The sequence below is a fragment of the Hirundo rustica genome, chromosome 1 (assembly GCF_015227805.2).
Source record: "Hirundo rustica isolate bHirRus1 chromosome 1, bHirRus1.pri.v3, whole genome shotgun sequence".
NCBI classification, from domain to species: Eukaryota; Metazoa; Chordata; class Aves; order Passeriformes; family Hirundinidae; genus Hirundo; species Hirundo rustica.
The window spans coordinates 7,221,098-7,243,635 of record NC_053450.1 but is presented as its reverse complement, the minus strand read 5'-3'; the positions used below and the strand labels follow the sequence as shown (position 1 = coordinate 7,243,635).

At 42.7% G+C, this 22,538-nt stretch overlaps 1 protein-coding gene across 3 annotated transcripts in view; it reads right to left on the bottom strand.

Annotated features, from left to right (window-relative positions):
• Window positions 1–3,178: 3,178 nt before the first annotated feature.
• The window catches only part of ST3GAL1 (ST3 beta-galactoside alpha-2,3-sialyltransferase 1), a 74,301-nt gene continuing 54,941 nt past the window's right edge, over window positions 3,179–22,538 (bottom strand). For all 3 annotated transcript variants that reach the window (XM_040082151.2, XM_040082161.2, XM_040082171.2), the window contains 5 exons: window positions 16,401–16,597; window positions 12,995–13,174; window positions 8,183–8,228; window positions 5,877–5,996; window positions 3,179–4,470 (listed from right to left, as the gene is read on the bottom strand). In XM_040082151.2, the coding sequence (XP_039938085.1) occupies window positions 4,297–4,470; window positions 5,877–5,996; window positions 8,183–8,228; window positions 12,995–13,174; window positions 16,401–16,597 (717 nt within the window). In that variant the 3' untranslated portion in view covers window positions 3,179–4,296. The remainder of the gene's footprint in view (window positions 4,471–5,876; window positions 5,997–8,182; window positions 8,229–12,994; window positions 13,175–16,400; window positions 16,598–22,538) is intronic.

The following is a 22,538-nucleotide window of genomic DNA, read 5'->3' as shown; positions in this document are numbered from 1 at the left end:
CTCCTCAGACAAGTGTCTCTACTTCCCACTCATTTTCAGCAAGTGTGATTCTGGCTGGGCTGTATCCATTAATGGTGGTTAATATCTCTTTGATGCAGTATGTTTAGAGCCTGGTTTGAAAGGCAAAGTGTCAAGCAGTTTCTGAGAACTTCACCCTCTGAAGATCACACTAGACAGCAGCTCTTACTGTGACCAACTTAACACTGCCTGTGCCTGAACAGGAGCTTCCTGAGCTGACCTCTGATGACACCCTGAGCTCCTACCATCAGGATGGTTGCCTTTCAAAGGGCAGCTTGCATCACTGCTGGACCATCTACCCTACTCAGTCCCTTAAACAATGAAAAGGAAAGGACAGATAAGGAAAGAGAGCAATGGATGATGTCCATGAGAAGCAGCCAAGGTGGTGTTTCCACATGTAGAGCCATGGTCATGCAGGTGCAGGTGTGACCTGCTGAAGTGATACCTGATCAAAGGGATCCATCTCCTGGATGGGGTTTTTCTAATGGACAGCTAAGCCAGCCATGACTGCAGTGCTTGTGTGACCACATCAGGCCCCAAAAACAGGGATCCTCAGATCTCAGTCAGATCAGACAAATCAAATCTTTTCTCAAGTCACTGATTTCTGAGTCTGCATTAATTTCCCTTATTTATCTCTTAAATGGAGCATAGATCTATCAGGAGACCCACATGCATATTAAGTTCAATTTATTTTCTCCAGAAAGGCCTAGAGCTGCCATGTGAGCAGCGTGATGCCATGACCACAAGCAGCCTGAAACATGCCAATGTCACCCGAGGCATCACAGAATCATAAAGGTTGGAGAAGACCTCTAGGAGGAAAGGACCTCTAGTCCAACTGAATGGATGTTAGGAAGTGGAATAAACTTCATTACTCTGTTATGTGACACAGAAGGTTCTAGGAGATAATCAAAATACTGTGGAGAAGAAGTGTGCACAGAAACACTTTGATTTGATTACAATAAAAAATTTATTTTGATTCATATCATACTGAAAATTAAATAAATAGAATGTCAATGAATGGTTGTGTGAGACTTCCCACCATTAGAGAAAAAAATGATATTTGATTGTGTAGCCAGAGAAAAGTACAAAGAAAACCTGGTCATGGGAGGAAAAAAGTGCTCAAGAGATTTGGCTTTGGTAAAAAACATAACACACACTCAAGGAGTGCTTCAGAGATTTTGCAGTGGTGGCAAATACAGTCCAAGAGTTTGAAGTCTTGACATGTTGTTAAATGTTTTCCGTGGTTCTTTTAAACCAAATAAACCCCAAAAATTTTTTTGCAAGAAAACAGTCTTCAACAATGCCAGTGGGAATTAATTATTTCCTCAGCATCATCTGTCGGTATCTCCTGATTCTGAAGGCAATTGAAAGAGCAGCAAAACTGGAGAAACTGAGACAAGAATCTAACACAACAGCCAGCTGCCTAAAGGGCTCTAGAAAAAGTTCCCCTGGAATAGAAACGTGATGGCACAGAATATTCCTCATCCTACACCTGGAGAGACCCATGCTCTGCTCTCCTTACACTATGAAAAATGGACATCAGTGGCACACAGTTACTGCTTACTGTTGGCAACACGATTAAATGGGAATTGCAGCTTGTTCCATGCTGAAGACACTAAACCTATCTGCATGTATGGGCTGTGAGGTTTTATATGTGCTGTCAGAAGCAGAATGTTCAGGGGAAAATGGAAATTTTATTAGAACGGCAAAAGGAAACTTTCAAAACAACACAGGCTAGACTATAGCTGGCTTCTTTTTCCACTGTTTTTGATTCCAAATTGACCCCTGTGATTTAAAAAAATAAATAAATAAATCAAGGGGATAAACCACTAGTTTTCTTCCAAGTCTTTCTAAAAAATGACCAAATGAGCAGTCAATGTTTCTGAATTACTAGTATTTGTTCATGAGGAAAAAAAGAAAAGTATTTGAAGCTCCAAAATCCAGCCACACTGGGAAGTTATCACTGGCATCTTACACGTAGTCTTATACCTCTTAAACTTGCTTTGTTGGTATTACTGCAGCATCTCACAAGAGGCATATTGATTAACAGCAGTTTAAACAAGCAGGAATGTTTAAAGCAAACAAACATGGTTCAGGCAGTAATGCTTCATTCTTGTACAAAGGACATGTAGAAGACAGTAAGCCCATCAAATCTGCTGTGCCTGTGACATGCAGGTGAAATCTGTTGGCCACCATGCTGGGAAATGGCTTCTTGACATGAGAATTGTGAACACATCTCATCATGAGGATTTGAAAATCCTGCCCTTTCTATATTGTTGAACTGAAGGGTCACACGAGCTGAGGGAGCTCCATTCCCACACAGACATTTGGCATTCTGGGCTCTTCATATGCCACGAGTCCAGTAATACTCACATGGGTAAAGCAATTCATGTCGGTGAGTGGTGCTGTGGCTCAAAATTCCAGCTGACCATGACATTGTGCCATGTACTACTGCCCTGGAGGCACCTCACTGGTACCAGCTGGTGCAGAAAGACAAAGGGATAAACCTTGGATGAAGCACATCACTGTTGAAGGGCTTCCACTGATCTCAAATACTCATCTGCTTGGACATTCTGCCACAACTGGTGCATAGGAGAGAGGACATTTAGATGATGATTTCTTTTGCCATAAACTCCAACCAATGTGATTCATAAGAAATTAAATATGCCATTTTTCCCAAGCCTTATCAAAAGTCCCTCAAAGTCTGTGGCAAGAACTCCTGTGGTTTCACCAAGGCTGAAAGTGGATCCATAATCCACAAGTCCTGTTTTCATAATATTGAGAAGAAAAGACCACTGTTCTCCATTCTTCACTGCCTGAACTTGGATTTATACTTTATCTGTCCTTGAAGCTTTAATGCATTGATTCCAGCAAAAATCTGTGGATATAAAACCTCCACTGTAACTTCCCTCCTGTCACTGCCTGGAGGTACTGACATGAATATACACATTCCTCCAGAGATGGATATGATTTTGAAGTCTATCTCATGCTCTAAGATCAGCTTGTGCAGATTGTGTCTTTTAGGTGTTGCTACAGAACAAAAGATTCTTAGTGTGTAACTAGTTAATATCCCAAACCATGATTTATTTTTCCCATTTCAGATTGAGACTTTGTAAAGAGATACCACATTTTTTAAAATTTGTATTAATTAAAAAAAAAAAAAAAAAAAAAAAAAAGAGAGAGAGAATTTTCCTTGGGACTTGAATATTTTCCCATATAAAAAGGTAAAAACTACCTTTAAAAATTGTTTTGTTTGTGTGTTCAAATACAATATAGGAGTTGTTACTATTGGTTTTGACTACAAAAGCATACCAGACAGGAGCTAAACTTTGGTTAATTTTCCCCCTTTTATAAAAATGTTTAATTTAGGGTTTGTCATCTCAGAAAAAAAATCACATTTGTTGCACAATTATAAAAGGCACATATAAATGACTTGAAGAAATCCACTTTCCAATCTTAAACTGATTAAATAAAAATAAAATAAAATTCCAGAGTACTTTCCAGAAACAAACAAACAAACAAACAAGCAAAACCCTCAAAAATTACATATAATCAAACAAGACAGACAAGTGGCTAAAAAAGGCCATTTTTTTTTTTCCTGGAGTTTTCAGTATTATTTTCTCCATCATTATGGCTGTGTAGGAAGCAATATTAAATAATACATGAGATGATTTCATTCATATTTTCTAGACACTGCCAATGCAAAATGAGGCAATGGTTGAAATATTTACTCCTCCAGGCAACTCCATCAAGTTTTTCCTTAATACAGCATGAAAACAGAAGTAATAAGAACAGAGAAGAGGTGGTTCAAAAAGAAGATCAACAGCAGAAGTGAATTCATTTCTTTGAGGTAATCCTTACTATGATGTTCACAGCTGCCTTAGCGGATCTCAAGTCCCAGAAGTCATTTTCACTCTTCTTCAAGGATCTCCTGCCTTGCTCAAGGAGAGAACAGACACACAGACAGCAGTTCCTGTGCTCAGGCTTCCTCTAATTGCAACAGGCAGACCTTTCATCAGTAATTCAAGAATCGAGACATAGAGCCTAAGCAGAGATTAATTTATTCCCAGAACTGATTGGTAGCTCCCGGCTCTCTGTAGATAGGAAATCATGTGCAGCTTGAAGCCGGTCCTCGGCCTCGTTCCCTGCGGTGTCAGATGCTCCAAATCCACCGCAGACCCACGCATTCAAACCTGGCTGGCGCCCAGACCATCTTCACTGAGCTTTGTTCCGCTGCATGCTGGAAATTGCAGCCCCCTCTTGTCCCCGTGGCCAGGGTCATCTGCCCTTGAAAAATTTTATTTTTTCAATGGAGGCAAGAGTCAAAGTTATATTGAACTCAAAATCCCCATCATGGACGCCTGTCTTCCGGAAAGCTCCACCTGAAGTGTTGTTTTCCCAGTAATGATGCCAGTGTCCTCTGCTGTCAGCTCCAAAGCCGTACACATTCACCTAGGATGGAAGGGAGAACTGTTAAGGACTGGAAAGCAATTGGTCTTCATCTGAAATGCTGAGGAAACTCTTTATTCTTAGTGTATTTACAGGAGCAGCACTGAGGTCCTCTGTGGCGTCCCGAGCTCTTCTGCTGCATGACATGACCACAGAGAACAGCCCAAGGCACGTGACATCCTAAGCTGTGCTGAGACATGCCAGACCTGAACTCAGAGGGAAAAGGAAATTTGTATCCATAAATTCTTGTTTAGCAATAGGAAAATGCATTCCTATCCCTTAAGCGTGACTGACCTCAGGAGATCCGTGGCTTGGGATGGGAATCTCTTCTTTAGTGAATTAAGCCACAAAGAGTGGAAAAAAAAAAATGGTTTAGTCCTAGTCTTCCAGATAATGACCCACAGTGACCACATTTATATGCTTGATTGTATGATATTTGCAGTTACTTCAGAGGCAGGTGGATTTTTTGTTCTTTGCATGTGTACCCACCAACAGCCTCTCCTCTCCCAAAGCTATGCCTGTCTCCTCTGATGGTAACAGTCCAAACAACACCAGTGATTTATTTAAACTCAGAGTGGTGATGTTTGATGGGATTTGAATGGGTCATAGCCTGAAAGCAGCTCCCCAAACCAACCACACCCAGGCCCATTCAGATATGAACTATTTTTAAGTTGGTTTTGGTAACGTCAGAGCCCTGTTCATTGCCTGCTTAGCAGAAAACAGGCTCCACCCAACCTGCTGTGACTATGATGGAGTTTCTTCCAGTATCTTTAGGAGTATTTCCATCACCTCTCCAAGCAGAACAGGCCTGGGTGACCAAAACTCCCATCAGCAGATGTGTGTCAGGAACAGGATTTTGTCAGCAAAGTGGTTTTTATCCCCCATGCTGACAAGCCCATGCTTGCAGGATTTTGTAGAGCTGACCTGGTCTTACTCTAACTAGCTGAGTCTCCAGTCACCTTGGAGCACCTCACATCTCTCACACCAGGGAATTTTCCCAAGTAACTGCTGGAGCAAAGGCGTTTACTATAACCTACAGTATAAATCCACAAGCCTGAGTTTGAAAATATGAGACAAAACATAAACTTTCACTACCAAGATGGGCACAGGTACCATTCATGTTTAGATGTCTTTTGATACCAGCTGGAATCTCTGCTTATGTTTAATTATATTCTCCTGGAGTGCATAGTAAACCCTACGATTTGCTGACATTAAAAAATCCATCACTGTCACTTGAGCATGTCTGCATGTTTCTGAGGAGTCTGCATATGTTTGAAGAGGTAAATAGCAGGGGGGGGTGGGGGGGGGGGAAGAAACGGAGGCTGAGTGAGTGGCCAGGGATTGTTCCTGGCTTTTGTGTGAAATATCCTGGTTTTTCATCTATATATCCAAACACAGACAGACTTTACCTCATCGCATACATGGAGAGCAAACATCAAAGACAGAAGGCCTGTGGAGGGGTATCTCCCATGATGCTCGAGCCAGTTTTCATAAATGTATTTCATAAAAGCTGGATTATAAACCAGGATCTAGGCAAAATTGGATAGAAAGACTCATTAGTAAAATACCCTGGGAAAAATACAATGGTAGCACATCATTCCTAAAGGACACTGGGGAAGGGGACTGGGTAAGAAGGGAATAATAGCTATTACTTGAAGGGAGGTGAAAGGCAAAAAATAAGTCCCATATTAAGTGCATTCAGGAATATTTCCCATGTGCAATTACATATCAATAGCTCTTCCTTGGTATTGATATCCCTCCTGCTTGCAGTAATGTAAATCCTGGAGATTCCTACTGTATGAAAATGCCCAAGTGAAATGGAAATTAGACATTAGCCATTCAACTCGCCCTGCAGCACCCTGCAGGTGAACTCTGGGGAGCTGGAGTCCTGAACAAGGCAAGCATGAGCCATGACATGTTTCACAGAACCATAGATTAATTTAGGTTGGACAAGACCCCTACGATTGGCAGTCCAACTATAATTGGAGTGGGAACATCAGAGCAACTGCCTCTTCTGCACAACGTGCCAGCCATGTCTTGGTATCTCTATAGGTAGAGCTCCAAGGAAACCAAGGGCCAAATGTAATCTGTCAGGAAGCCTATCAGGTCCTGTATGCTTCTTTTATCCTGTTTTTCAAACATGCCATTTTTCTATGCTGTATGTTTTTTTCTTACATAAAATGCATTCGTTTATCTCACAGAGGTCATCTCACAGAGACAGAGCACTTAAGATAAGACCTGAGAGTACAGTAAATCCAAGGACTGGAAGGTTCCCTTGGTTTCAACCCCCTCCCCTGAGTGAGGCAAACAGAGGCTTTTCCCTCCACGCTGTGTTTGTAATTAGAGTGACAGCATTTCAGTGTTATCTGGTTAGCTGCAAGGCTTTTCCTTTTACAAAGTCAGAGGTTAATTGCTGATATTGCATGTGTGTGTAATCTCTTCTCACAGGGTGTTTTGCGTTGCACAGTGTGGGAAGAAACACAGGCTTCTCCTCTCGTGCCCAGGAAGCTGCTGCATATCACCGTACCCTGGGCTGCTGCCACTCAGCTGTGATGTGAGTTCAACAGCCTGCCCTGGTGTTTCTCACAGGGGGTTTGCAGAGCTTATCATGTACCTCACAACAGGTAAGGATGAGCTAAGGGATTATTTAATGCACCCTAGAGATCCACGGTTTGAAGCAAAGGAAAATAAACTAACACTAGTTCATGGTCTCACCTGAAGGCTTTGGCAAAACCTGCCCTCTTGAATAACAGGTGAGTGCTTTAATTTGTAATTTTAATGTTCTGGAGCTAATTTCATACTTTAACAGCCCTTGATTGACTAGGCATCTGTAGTTCTTTGGAAAATCAGCCCCTCCAAAGGCTGAGAGAATAAGACCTTTATTTTTCTGGAAGCTCCACAGAAGAGGTTCTTCCTCTCCCACACAGCCTGCCTTGGTTATATCCTCAAACCATGCAACTACAACACCAGAAATCTTTGCACAGTGGCTAAAGTTCCTACATGGGAATTAGCATCCTGCCCCATGGCAAATCCTGCCTCCAGCCTGTCCCTGTCTGTGCTCTCATGCAAACTGTGCTTAAACACATCCTGAGAGACCTGTAATACACCTGGAGCAAAACCTTCCTGGACTTGGCCTGAGCTCAGCCTCCAAGCTTGTTTAATTGGGTACAGGTAATTACTGCAGCTGTGGGCTAAGAGCCTACCACCAGGAATTCTCCACTGACTTGGAAACACACAGCTTTATTGTTCAGAGTTCACTTAGCTCCTTATTACAAGGAACAGACCTGGGAGTGTGAAACATCCTGGGGGTTCAAATATTAAAATTATTTAAGAAAACCCCAGAAGTCTCTCCTCAGTATCATTGCATGCAAATGACTGCAATGGGCAGGAACGGGGCTGTGGAGGTCAATGCTGCACTTCTAATGTTCCTGAGCAGCACCAGAGGAAGTCATGCAACCTTCAGAACAGTGTTCATGCAATGGCATAGCCACAAAAGCAATTTCTTTCCAACCACAGTTATTTAGTGGTTGTTCTATGGCCTAAATGACACACAGGAGCCAAATCTTTAGCTTAGCTGAGCCTTGTAAATTATCTGTATTTTGGCTGCAACTTTTTATGAATGTCAAGGGCTTGCTTGGATTCTTGCAGACTCCCAAAGAGGCAAAAGACCTACAAATAAATTAAGAGAACACATCCACATACCAGAATTGCTCACCTTTTCTTTTTTCACTTTGATTTTCCTAGGAACTGGAACATATGTGCTGTTAAAGAAAAAAGAAAGACAGCACCATGATAAACAAAAGCCCAACTTATTAGTATTTTCATGCAATTCCAAAGAAAGAATATTCTTAACATACAGTAATAAATTCAAATTATTTGAAAGTAGTAAATTCAAGAAGTTGTTGTAAAATGAGGCTGCAATTAAGTAACACAGCAGGAAAAGAACTGAGCTGTCACTGAAGCAATTTTATGGGAAACTATTACATTCTTAAATATTCAAGTTAATTATTGACAGTAGGACACCAAAGATTTAGTTGAGAATTCACTATAGAGTCAATACTATGTGGAGCTCGAGACTTCTAATTTTTGGATCATTATTGTTGCAGTCTTTGCTCTCGGATGATGGCAAAGACTTTCCGTTTAATTTCATGGCAGAAAAACCTTCTCCCACCAGGGGGAGACTTTTCCTCTCCTAATAATACTCGGAGCCACCACATGATTTTCAGAGTCCGTGGCAGCAGTCCACCAGTGCTGTGGTTATATGAAACTCGGGCATTCCCAGTACACAGCTCCTCAAATAAAGCTATTTCCCTCCTCCCCACGGTGATGCTGAAGGCTTACAGCATAAAATTTCCAAGTTACACCTTATGACTGAGTTGAAATCACGAGTCATGTCCTGGAAATGAAAAAAACTTTTATTTCCCATGTCTCATGCACAGTGTGTGCTGGCATTGTACAGCTCATCACGAGTGCTGTAAGAAAAAAACCTTCTGAGTTTGTTTAAAGTGAAAAAAATTGGGTTAGCTGGCCTTGTAATTGGAGTATATCCCAAAATATATCCTGCATACTTTTTAGATGGGTTGTGGTAAATCACCAAAGCCTTCCATTAGTTCAGTCGAAATGTTTTCACTTAGGTTTTGGTGACAAGGTTCCTGTCATTAAGGTTTTATTTTCTTTGAACCATGAACATCATCACTTTTTAAACTCAGTTTAAATCTTCCCAAACCAGTGGTGACCTGGCAATGTCCTCCTGACCTGCAACCCATGCTCTGGGCTGGAGGCAGCGAGACAGGTTTTGGGTGGTTCCAATGCTCCTAAGAGGTGATGCTGTTGGGGAAAGAGACACACATGCAGACTTCTCAACCTGGTCTCAGCGAATATGCAGCTGCAGCCCATGCCTGACCATGATCAGTAAATCAGTAAACATAGTCTTGGTGATCCCATGCCCTTTTTGTGCTCATGAAGACAAAAAGGGCTTCTTTGCTGGTAGAATCTCCTTAATATCATGTAAATAAACAGTTAATCTTTTGTAAAAAGGTGATGTGGAAGAAACAAGAGGGCTCTGTTTCATGTATAGATACAGTAGAAGACCAAAGAGATGAGAATGCAGTGTTCATGACAGTATTTGTGGACATCTCTGACCTAATCAGGAGACTGCTGTAACTCTTGTCAGGTAACATTAGTCGTTTTAACCAAGGGCTACTCCATTGTTTCAGGAGAAATACCCAAGTCCTGCTGTCACACAGCTGCAGAATTTCATATAATGACACAGAAAATATTGGCACACCAATTAAGACCTCTGCTCTTACGATCCTGTAAAACTGGGCTGCAGGGCAGCCGGGGAATGAGTGACCCAGGAGGTACCACACAGGAGTGGGACAGTGTCACCTGTGATGAAGGTGGCTACGGGCAGTGCAACATATCACCCAGGAAACATCTTCCGTGAGCCACTTTGCAGGGCTCTAGTGAACTCTGTCATTGTCCCTGGCCACCTTGTACAAAACATTAATGAACCTTTGACCCAAGATATGTAATGTTTTAAGGAATACAATAACTGTCTTTGACAAACTAAGTGGACTTTTTTCACCATATAGGTTCCTAAAAGACTTGCAAGTGAAGGCAACCAGGGTAAATATATGGCTGATGAGAGCCTGAAAGTTTCCTATCCCAAAAAAGGCATTTCTTAGTCTTTTCTGGAACAATGTTTAGTCTTAGACACATGATTTTAGATGGAAATACATCAGTCAAATGGGACTGAGAATGTCTGAGAGAATCACTCTGCTATTAATTGAAGCTAATATTAAGGCAAACTGAAGTTTGGCTTTTGTTTTGAATCATAAAAATTGCAAGAGTTATAATACTAAGAGAAGAATATCTGTAACTCAGGTTCTGAGTTTTTGGAAATTCTTTTATTTGGCTGAAACAGAAAATTAAACACTGTGGAAAAGTCTAACCAATACAAGATGCTTATCTTTTTTAGAGACGAGTACACTTGGGTTTTTATTAGCCTAAACTCAGCTGACATTATGGAACATAGCCTGTGCACATGGAACAATGCCCAAACAGAACGGGGTAAGGAGATAAGTAATTCTTCCTTTCTAAAATACTGACTTTCAAATGTGTTTTATTTTTATTTCATGCTTTCTCCCCTTTAAAAATGCACACTCAACAATTTCCTTATACCCGTTATCTACCACCATTTGTTTAATGCATGCTCGTAGGTTAATTCTACAAGGCTAAAATTCTACAAGGCTAAAATTATGCTACATACATTGCCATGATTTGTATGCTTATGATTTTCTGCTTTTATTATTCCAGCTTATTAATTATGCAATTTCCCTGTTTTGAGTATGGCAAATATCTTAAAATAGTGGCATTTCTTTCATGTGGTTAAATATACACTAATTTATACCAGATGCTTACCAAGCCCATGTATACAATCTAATTATAAATATATAATATAGCCTGTAATTTATTAAGCAAAGGTGTTTTCCCTTTCATGTGCTGTGACTGCATTGTGATCTATCTTCCTAATAGGCTAAGGACTCGCTTGAAATCAGTGCAGGGCTCAGAGTTCAGGAAGTACCAAGAGCTGGTCCCTGGGGCAGGGACAGGCAGTAGACCTGCCTGCAAAATGTGTGTCCATGTAAATTATAGAACAATAGAATAATTTAGGTTGGAAAGACCTCTGAGATCATTGAGTCCAACAATTAACCTATCACTACCAAGTCATCACAAAACCATGTCCCTAAGTGCCACACCTATATACATTTTTTAAATCCATTCAGGGATGGTGACACCCTCACTCCCATGGACAGCCTGTTACAGTTCTGGACAACTCTTATGATGAAAAATTTATTTTTGATATTCAATCTAAACCTCCCCTGGTAAAACTTGAGGCATTTCCTCTTTTCCTGTCTCTTGTTACTTGAGAGAAGAGACCAATCCCCACCTGGCTACAGCCTCTTTTCAGGAGTTGTAGAGACTGGTAAGGTCCCTCCTGAGCCTCCTTTTCTCCAGGCTGAACATCCCCAGCTCCCTCAGTTACTCCTCATCACATTTGTGCTGCAGACCCTTCCCCAGTTCCATGATCCTTCTCTGGACAAGGTTGAGCACCTCAATGACTTTCTTGTAGTGAGTGGTACACTTTTCTAAGTGTATTGATTTTTCCAAATTATGAGGGTGTCTTAAAGGTGGATTTTTTTCAAGCCAGTTTATGACTATATGCAGTAAATGCTGCTGATAGAAAAGGTAAAAGGAAGCTAACACAGATTTGTAAGTTAAGGGAATCTTAATAAGAAATTAAAATAATCTAACATGTCTCTATGAAGAGAGAAAAGAAAATGAAGAGAAGAAATAAAACTTTGTTTGCTTTTCCATCAAAGTGTTTTACTTAAAATTGCAAAGTGGGTCTTATGCCCAGTCAACAGACTCAAGACACACTTTTCCAAGTTTAAATCTTCTGAGACTTTGAAACTGGGAAAAAAGTTGAAATGTCTTGAAATATTTCTCCCCAGAGTAAAGCAATCTGATCTGCTCTTGCTGTCTATATGTAGCAGATTGTCACCGAGCAACCCCACAAGGCTGTGGTTTCACATCCAGCAGATAACCTCACACACAGTACAAATGTCACCTCTTTCATTCTCTGGAATAGGAAAAGCCAGCTTACAGGAAGGAAGAGAATCTGCTAGCAGGCTTCCAGAAAAAACATGCATTTTGATCACATTTCTAATTCTGGGGCTGCCACAAATGTATCTAGTAGGAGACTGTAGGAGAAGGGAATACAGGTGACCTTGCCCCTGGTAAGTAAAAGCTTAATTACCCAATTCAGCCTCACCCCTAATGAGTCACAGCTATATCCAATAAAGATAAGTGTGATAAAAGGGCGTAGTCTAGCTATTGAGTGGAAAATCATCATGAATGGGAGATCATGAAGAAGAGGAAGGATGCTGAGGAGGGAGAATCACTGCTGTGACGTCAGTCTGGGTCTACAGCTAGAGCCTGTTGTTGGAACCTGTAGCCACAGACTAGCCAGGTAAAAGCCTGCATTCAGTGTCAGCAAACTGATACCTGCAGTCATAGTTCAATGGGAAATAACCAGTAGCCAGAGGCTTCAAGGGAAACCTACAGCCGGAGCTGTATGTCAGTGAGAGTCAGCCAGTAATTGGAATCAGGATGGCTGAGCTGTAAAGAGGAACAAACCAGGACCCTTTCCATGATGTGATAAACAAGAAGTCTGTGTCTTGGCTCATTTCTACCCTCTAACAAGAGGGCTGCTGCAACAGGAGACAACCTCTACTTCTCTGAGGCTGCTTGGGATGCAAAGAACTTAATTTTTGCCTCAACAACTGCATCATAATGTTAAGCTTTTCCTAGAAATCAAGTGTTTAGGGCTGAACTCTGATTTGAGAGGGTCTGTTAAGCACCCTAGGCCTTATCAGAAGAAGGACTTTTCCCCATGTAAGCTATCATCTCCTACATCAACATGAGTATGGTGCTCCCACCCCTTGTGCCTGCCCTTACTCACAAGTTGATGGTGCCTGTGGTGAGAGCGGTGACAACCCAGCGCAGGTCCAGGGTTTTGAAGGGGATGAGGATCATGCTCACATTTGCTGCCAGCTCTTTGTAGCTCTCAGGATAAACAAAGTGGTGAGTGGTCTTGCTCCCAACATCTGATTCATAGCCTGCAGTGGGGGCACGGTTCATTCTGCAGCCCGAAAATAAGAATTGAGAGGGAAGAGGAATTAGGTAAGTACAAGTACATGTGAATTTTCACCAAGTCATTTGCTTGAGGTGCAGGAACATGCTCCCATGGGTAAGGGGAGTGCTATATGCAGGGTCTTCAGACAGCCCTGACAGAGTGTAGGGGTCCTCAGTCAAGCTGGAATGATCATAACCCATGTGGCTGAACAGTAAATGAAAACTCAGCTTTAGTGCGGCATTCCTTGGACTGAACAGGAGTGTCTACCGAGCAGGTGTATCTCTGAGCACACCCCTGTGTTCTCTTTACAGTCATCAAAAGAGTGGTGATCCATGAGGACGCATCTCCCTTCATCCTAAAGCTGCACCCTCCAGCTGGTGAAAAAAACATTGCCCTGAAGTACATCAGCTTGACTTCCTGCAGTTCCATTTCCCCCTTATGCAGGTGTATTTCAATGTCTAGGGTCAAGGTAATAAACTATGCTATGTGTGATGAGAAACAGCAAATATTCCTTATGGTTCTCCCACATAAAGACACCAAAGTCAGTGCCAAATAGACACAGACAGTGACAAATACAGGACCTGCTGCTGCCCCTTCACTTACTCAAACCTTACTTTGTAGTATGTACTCCAATGTCCACAGTTACTCAGGGTCCCTGCACACACATGGGGTGCCTTAGGTAATGCTGGGGTCAGTGCATGGAGACCTGCCCAGGGCCTCCAGGGCTCAGTTAAGACATGTTGACTAACATGGCTACCCTGCCTTGTGCTGGATGTATCACAGATTGACAGAATCAGAGGATATTCTGAGTTGGAAGGGATCCACAAGGATCATCGAGTCCAACTCTTAAGTGAGTGGCCCATACAGGGAACGGAGAGGGGATTTCTGAACTCAGGACTACATAAATGCCTCTATGCTTGTGTTCACCTCTGAAAGCCAAGGTAAGAGCACATCAGCAATTCTCTCCCTGATGCTTGAGCTCCTCAGTTGCAGAGATTTGCATATTTCTGTGGTGCAGCACAGTGCACATTAGAAATCCCTGAAGCAACTTGCATGAATCCATGGTACTGTGAAAAACCATGGAGAAACCTCTCAGCTGTCTCTGAGTAAAATATGGTTTTTTTCCTGCAATAACATTAGCTCAGCTCCTGGCAGAAGCACAAGGAGGACCAGGAAGGATGTATCTGAAGAGGTAATGAGAAGCATCATACATTGCCAGACAACATGCTGCCCTGGTTAATGATAACAGGAGAGGTAAAATCTGTTTATCAAGTCTATGCCAGGCTGTGCTATTGCAGTTCTCCCTCAGGTGAATTACTTAAGTTTCTTCTAACTCCCTTCAAGGGAGTTATTAGTGTAGTTAGAATATCCTGCCAGCCTTGTGGATGTTATTGAGTTCCCCATTATTGTCTTTCCTGCCACACCATACTGTGTAGAAATACTGGAAAAGCACAGGACTTCCTGTGTTTTACCTTGAGATTAGTCAGTCAAAGGTATAAAATATGGGTGTTTCTTTCTATCAAGACAAAGACAAGGGTCACATGTCGATCATCTTACAATCTGCCCTTGGGTCTATGTACCTTTCTTACCACCTGTGGTGGGGTTGGTGGTGCCACATGGCTGAAGGCAGCGTTCACACCCAGTCTCAGCAGGAAGGACCAAGCAGGAACTTCCTTCTGTCATGAAAAGTACATAGTTGGACAAATAGAAGTGGGCTGGAACACGTTGTTTGGAAGGAAAGGTGCCCCCTGAGACTCCTTGGCTCTCCCCTGCACTTGGCTGTATTGCCAGAGCACGTGGAAGTGAATCTCAGGTCACCAGAGATTTTGTTTGACACACAGAGGGGTCACCTTCTCTGTACAAATTCCCACGGTGAATCCTAAAACCTTGTACAATCCTTTCAGATCTGGCTTAAAATTGCTGAAATATAAATTCTGAGACTGAAAGGTTCACTAAGTGTCAGAGTTTTGCCCTTTCCAGGGATGGCAGGCTATGGGATGGGCAAGGTCTCAGAACAGAAACATCCACCTGGCTGTGTTACTCTTTAGTTATTACTACCAGCTTTTGAGTCTAGCAAAATCTTTTCTGCATGAGTCTGGAAACATAGAACAGGCAATAAAAGAAAGTCCACACAGTAACAGGGCTGTCCCCATATGGAAGGACAGAGTCAAGCATAAAAACACCACAGCTTCCCACATTTACAGCTGTCCCACATTTACAACTGTCCCACATTTACAACCTGTAGGAATAATGTTGAGAACTCTCCCTTTCCCTTCATGGATCTGAAGGCCAAGTTGATGCCTCTGCCTTTGGAGAGGTAGTTTTGGCAGGGAGCAAGACATGAAACTGAAGGAAGCAACTCCTGATATGACTTGTGAAGATCTAGATGTCACCTGAAGACTCTATTCTGTGTTCAATCCACATCAGAAGCCAAGGTGCCTTAACAGTTCAGTATTGATCTTCTGTTAATTTATTCTTGACTTCAGTGCACAGCTTCCTCCTAAAGCTTTTGTTGCTTCTGAGAGAATAATCCCACATGAGGCATTTCAAGAGCAGTCTCTCCCTTCCTGCCCTTTATTGCTCTCCAAATTGTACTGTGCTGGCAGCTGCGGTGCGAAAGGCAGATGACACGTTGGAGATGAACTTAGGCCAGATATTTTGGCTGCCCTCTGGGTGATAAGCTCTGCTTATCTAGTTCCTGTTTGCCTGTCAGTGGACCACAGTAGCCGATCTTGTTGCCTCGAAAGGGAGAGGCAATGACATCCTTTACAAGTCACCTGTAGCCAAACAGGTGACTTCTGTCCACTGAAAAGTGTCTTTGGCTTCCTCACCTTACCACTGCTTAAGGTTTCCAAAAATGAACTAGTGAAAGAAAGTCAAATCTAATACAGTCAGTTGAATGTCTAAAAGATCACTAGTGAGTACTGGCTGCAGAAATAACTTTTACTCACAAGTGCAAATCTTTTTTCTCCTATATTTTTTAACACAGTCAATTATGGATTGTGCAGAACAAGCTACAGTATCAATATCTATTAAATTTTTTTTGTCCAAGCTAAAACATGAGGTCGTATCTCCAACACACACACAGTTTATGCCCCTGAAGCTTAGACTTGACTTAAGTACCAGGTTTCACTAGACAGAACCTAAAACCTTGTTTACTTACTTGTCCCTGCCAAATACCAGTGAATTTCAGACGACAAAGGCATCTGTAGCTGAGGTGGTTTCCACTCACCTGAGCACGAAGTCATGGGAGTCAATATCCTGGCCGTACTGAGACTGCCGGAGGTTGCCGGAGTTGCCCACGACGGCGCAGCGCCTGCAGGTGTAGGAACCGCGCTCCTGCAGCGGATCCCCGTCCCCGGGGATGACCCCAAACAGCTCCGTCAGCGTGGCGTTCAAACTCCTCGGGGCTTTCTCTCCTTGCAGTTTCTGTTAGGGAGAAAAATCACTCCAGGTCACCAACACAGGCAGCTTTTCTGTGAGCTGGAGATGGCTTGAAATGTCTCCTCAAAGAGCATTCCAGCATCTACACACAGATACTGCCTTCTGCAGTACAACAGGGAGCCAAAGTGTGAAAAAAATCAAGTGGAAAACTGTTGTAATGCATTAATTTGGTTTATATTGTGTTTTATCGGATTTGTAATCTGTATCATGTGGTTTTTCCTTACTCATCTGTAACCTAACCTCTTCCACTGCCACTTCTCCCTGGTTGGGTGGTGTCTTGTCCCTGCCTCTGGGCCCTGCCCCCTGGGGAAAAAGCCCCGACAAGGGACTGGCGAGCTCTCTCCGGCAGCGGTGAGCCATCGGGAAGGGCTCCAGCCAAGCAGGGCAGGACTCAAGAATAAAAGCTGTAATATCCCACCCGGTGAAAGAGAGCAGACTCTTTTACTTTTGACATCGGCAGTCATCTATTCTCGAGGGGAAATACAACAGAAAACCCCTTAACCTTTTAAACTTGGCTTTCTTTTTCTCCTCGTTCTCATCAGATCCCCACACTTCCTCAGTTTCTATCTAGCCATGACAGATCAAGCATTTTCCCCAAGGCTGGCCTTAGCAGAATACATGTTCCTCTGGTGTTTTATAAGCCTAAACCTGCCCTGGGTCAGGTATCTTCTGTTACGATATGTGTAAGATTTCTTTCAACTCTCCTACAAATGATGGAAAAGTCTCAGGGGAGTTGATGGAAGACAGAAGTGGCTGATATCCCTGCCACAAATTTTGGCATATGCCAGGAGTGGGAGAGAGAAATGGGAAGTGAACTGTGGAGGAACTACCTGCTCATGCAATAAGAAACTCTACTAGAGTTAACCCTGTGGGCTGAATATGTATAACCATGTAAAAAAAAAAATCTCCGGGATGAAGAAAACCACCCGGACCTTCATTGTGTCTGTTGCCATGGATGGAAACTGTTCTGTTGCAGCTCTGTGGTGCATGGTGGAAACAATGGCTGGATTGGGAAAGTGCAGGCATGGTGCAGGGCAGGTGATGGTCAGACACTCCCTTTCTGGGGCTCAGCTCTCTGAGATTTACTGAAGAGGCTGGGAGTGCTGGCATGCTCACAAACAGCATCGCCCACCCTTGTGGTGCCATTTGCTTCCAAGCTCACAAAAGGAGAATGGCTCCAGCACAAAATGGGCCAAAAAGGCTCTGTCTTGCTCTGACAGCCCAGGGCATGAAAAGAGAGGGAGGGAGAGAAGAGAAACACCTTTTCCCATGACTCCCAGGAATGGCCTGGGTTAATTTGGCTTTAGTTTCCAATGTGTTTCCCTTGACTGCACCAGGAACTGTTAATTTGTCCTGCTATCTCCCTCTCACATACAAACACAAACAGGTGCAGCACTGTAATTTTTGTTTAAACTCTGTGATTTTAGAGGACCTTATTTGCACTGAAATGAACAACAGGTCTCTGGAGCTCAGAACTAGAAGATGACATTGAGAACTTGAAACAAAGAAGACAAATGCATACACGGACTTACTCTTCTCACTAATCCTTGTTAATCTATATACTTGTATATGGACTGCACAAGGTGATTAGGATGCAAAGTAATTAGGATGACCAGACAAGCACTCTAATTATGAACATGTATTTCACCATTCAGTGCAAAGCTCAATTATATAAATAAAAAAGGTCATCTTCTGAATTTGTGTGTGGTGCAACAAACACATGGCCACTTATCTAAACTCTTGTGTGTTCTTAATGAATGAAATCCAACCTCATCTTATTCTGAATATGAGAAAAAACAATGTCAGAAGACCTTCAGCCTTCAAAATAATTTGAGATTTCAAGGATGTCTGAGAGTGCAGAACAGGTGTATAATGTAGTAAAATACAATCTTTTTTGAAAAAGGAACTTATTTTGAGTTTTTTGAACACACATTGGCATACACCCATATATACTCTTTCCCTCTGTAAAGATGAGCTGACTCTTAACTGTCTTTAAGAAATGAAAATGAAAAGTTATTCTTGAACTGATTTTGCCTGAAAAAATTCAGAACAGGAAGGCAATTTTCTGAAAATTGCAAATACCTGGGTGCCCTTTCTAAGTTAAATTTTCTTTTCACCCAGATTTACAGCATCAGAAAAGGGAAAGATCAGGACTATTGATGCATTTTTGCTGCATTAAAATAGTAAGAAACATCCTGGATAGGCACCTCCATTTACAGAGTTCAGGTATTTGCCATTCTTTAATGCTTCTGTCTAGAGTAACTATACTGCAACTAAGCTGAAACATGGGAACCAACATCAACCTGAAAGCAGGACACCATTGTCCTACAATCCCTCTCTTGTACACAACTTCCACAGGAAAGACCATTACTAGTGCTAGAAATTCTCTCAGGGACCTCAAACAGGGTGATGACTTTATTGCACTGTGCGCTGAACATCCATACAAAGACATCTGTCCTTAACTCATTTTAAGTGCTCTATTTTGATTTCCTAGTGATTATCTGATTGAACTATATGTTTCAGGCCTAACCTTCTATCAACACTGGTTAGTCTTTGACGTTTCAGCAAAACATAGAAGAGGAAGCAACAAAGCTGGTTAACTCTGAGGCATGTTCAGCTTGTAATATTCAGACTTAACATGCAGCCAGTTCCTTATTGCACAATGTTTGCTTGGCTTATTGCAAAAAGACCTTTTTAATAGCATTACAGTTACAAGCTGATTATAGTTCACTTTCCCACACCAAATTTTTGTCCTATTTTTTCCCCTGAGTATTGTCTCTTTTTTTTTTTTTTTTCTTTTTTCTTTTTTTTTTTTTTTTTTTTTTTTTTTTTTTTCTTTTCTTTTCTTTTCTTTTCTTTTTTTTTCCCTCTCTCCTTAGCATGCTCCCACCAGTCTGGGCTTTTCCATAAATCAACAAAAGCACAGAGTGAAAGTCTGTCTATGCTGTGCCAGGCAGAGCCACAGCAGGCTCTGCTAGGACAGCATCCTCCCTCCAAGGTGGAGATGTGTGACAGGGATATGTGCATGCATCTAGCTGCTTCAAGTGGCCTTAACTGCACTGAAATACTTCACCCATGTGTCCTGAGTGAAGTGGCTGCTTTTCTCAGACGTCTGTGAAAGTAATATGTGTGTCTAAAGAAGCAGTTCAACTTTTTGTCCAAGATCATAAAGCATCTTAACCCATTTGTATCCACATATAAAATATCACTGGATCACTAAACTGTCCAGCTTCCCTCCATAAAACATTTGTGCGTCATTTGAGAGTCAACTCTCCACCTTAGGTTGTTAAAAACTATATTTGGGTGTTCAGATTCAGAAGTTTCCTAAATCATCTCCGTGTCTTAGAAACTCCCCGTTTCGCATACAGAAGTGAACTAGCCGGTTTTGCATCTTTTTATTGTAAAAAGTAAGCAAGAAAAAATGTGGCGGTGCAAGAATTGTTTTATCAAGTTCTTAAGTAATTTTGTAAGTTTTATAAGAAGCTTTATTTTATGGTTCATTCCACTGTGCCCACATTTTCTGTAACGTTTTCTCCCCTGTGAGTTTGCTGTATAGCAAGTTGTTTTATGTCAATCATCCCACCCCCCCACCTATCCTTGTCAATCCCCGCTCCCCCCGGCTCTGGTGCGTCCTGTCTGTCACCTCGGGACCCCTCCCTGGGCTTGGGAAAGTCCCAGGAGAGGCGTCGAGTGATAGGCTGGTGCCTGGGAAATCCCCTTTTCCCCCCTTGTGAGTGGTCCGATGTTTAAAAGTGGACACCCCCTGTTATCCCCCCGTATTCCCTGATTTGCTGACCTGTTGTTACCACCCCTAAATCCTCCCCCATTTATAAGTTCAGGGAGAGAAATTCGAAGGGGCTCTCTCTGGGCAGTTTGAAGAGTGGCGGAGCTCCTGCCACTCTGACTTTAATAAACCATCATTAAACCTGCCTAGCAGAGAGTTGACCTTTTGTCCACCGCCGCAGTCACGACTCAATCAAGGCCAGCCGCTGGTGAGGAGCCGAGACCCACAGGAAGAGGTTGCTCGCCTGCTTGCAACCCCGACCAAAACGCTTTGGCCACTGTGCAGATCTGAGCCAGCCAGGCCAGCGCCTGCCAGGCGTGGAAGGACACAGCCAAAAAAAAAAAAAAAAAAAGGCAAGAAAAAAGAACCCTCAAAGTTCATGCACTCCCTTTCTTTACCCATGAATGGCTCTCCAAGGAAGAGCCTGTTGTTCCCTGCTCATGACTGTGCACGCCCCCACTAAGGATGACAAGGGATCTGCTGCTTTTTTAAACTTCTCAGAAGGCTTCACTGGGCTCTCCAATACCATCACATTGACAGCACTACCAAGCAGCAATACCCAAAACTTAGCTAAGGGGTTGCAAAGGGAGGGTGTGAATTCAGCCAAGGCTGCTCAGAGCTAATGGCTTGGAGAGGTGGGTCATGGAATCACAAAATGATTTGGGTTGGAAGAGATCTTAAAGATCAGCTCGTTCCAACACCCCTGCCATGGGCAGGGACAGGTCCCACTAGACCAGGTTGCTCCAAGCCCCATCCAACCTGGCCTTGAACACTTCCAGGGATGGGGCATCCACTTCTCTGGGCAACTTGTGCCAGTGCCTCACCACCCTCATAGGAAAGAATTTCTTCCTAATATCTAATCTTAAATCTCTTCCAGGTTAAAGCCATTCCCCTTTGTCCTATCTGTACATGCCCTTGTGACAAGTCTCTGTCCAGTCTCTTGTAGCCTCTTTAGATACTGAATGCTGGCAATAAAGTTCCCCAGAGCCTTCTCTTCCTCAGGTTCAACAACCCAAATTCTCTCATTCTGTCTTTAAAAGAAAGGTGTTCCAGCTATCTTCATGGCCTCCTCTGGCCTTGCTCCAAGACATCCATGTCCTTCTTATCTTGGGGCCTCAGAGGAGTCAGGAGAACCTCAAAGGAAAGCTCTCCTGGTGTGCATCCTGCACCCATGGCCGAGTTTGGCTGTGTATTAAGCACAACTTCAAATTCCCGAATTATTAGCAGGTAGACTAGATTAGCCTGAAATCATTGGTATGATGTAGATGCAGATAGAACATGGACCAAGGCAGAACCCTTGTGGTGGACAGACTGGTACAGCTGTGGGCCTGGCAGCAGCCAGCACTGGTGAGGCAGCCCTGCCAACACACAGCCAGGCCAGGCAGCCTGGGGGGAGGAAGCTGGGGCAGCAATACTAGGGTTTGTGGCTTTTCTAAAATTTTTAAACTGTTTTTAAAAGATAAAGAGCAAATAAAGCTCCATGAGGATCTCTTTTGCACAGCTACTAATTGCCTCACTGCTGCTGTTTGGAGGCATTAACACTCATGCAACACTTGCCAGCTACAAGATTAATCCTAGCAACAGTCTGGTGGGGCAAATCCAGGTAATCTCTGTTCTACAGACTCGCGGAGAGATTTAAAAGAAATCATCAATTTTAAAAATGCCTCTTTGGTTTGGAAAATATGGCTTTATTCTTGTTATATTTAATGTCCTTCAATTACCATGCATTTAAGAGGTGAAGGGGAAGAATAGAGGAGCTGTCAAGAGTTTGGGCTTTGTTTAATGATCTGTGTAGTAAAAAAAATTACATTCTCAAATATAAATATATAAGTGCATACATATTTTGTAAATAGCACACAATAATATGCTGAGCTGTAGAATTTCTTACTTCCATGGTTGTTATGGGTCACCTGTACACTACTCTGACCCTCATGCTGAGAGAGACCTGTGAGCTTGGATCACCTTCACACCCATCGGTTCTTACCACAGGAGGAGCAGCTCCAGCCCAGCTGGACTAACGTAGGGGCTACCAGTGAGGGGAAGAGGTGGCCCAGGGTCAGGTTCTTCCCATATGTCCAAATCTGGTCTAAATGTCACACTTACAACCAAGCAGCTCAACTGCAGGTGGGACTGGTCATGTGG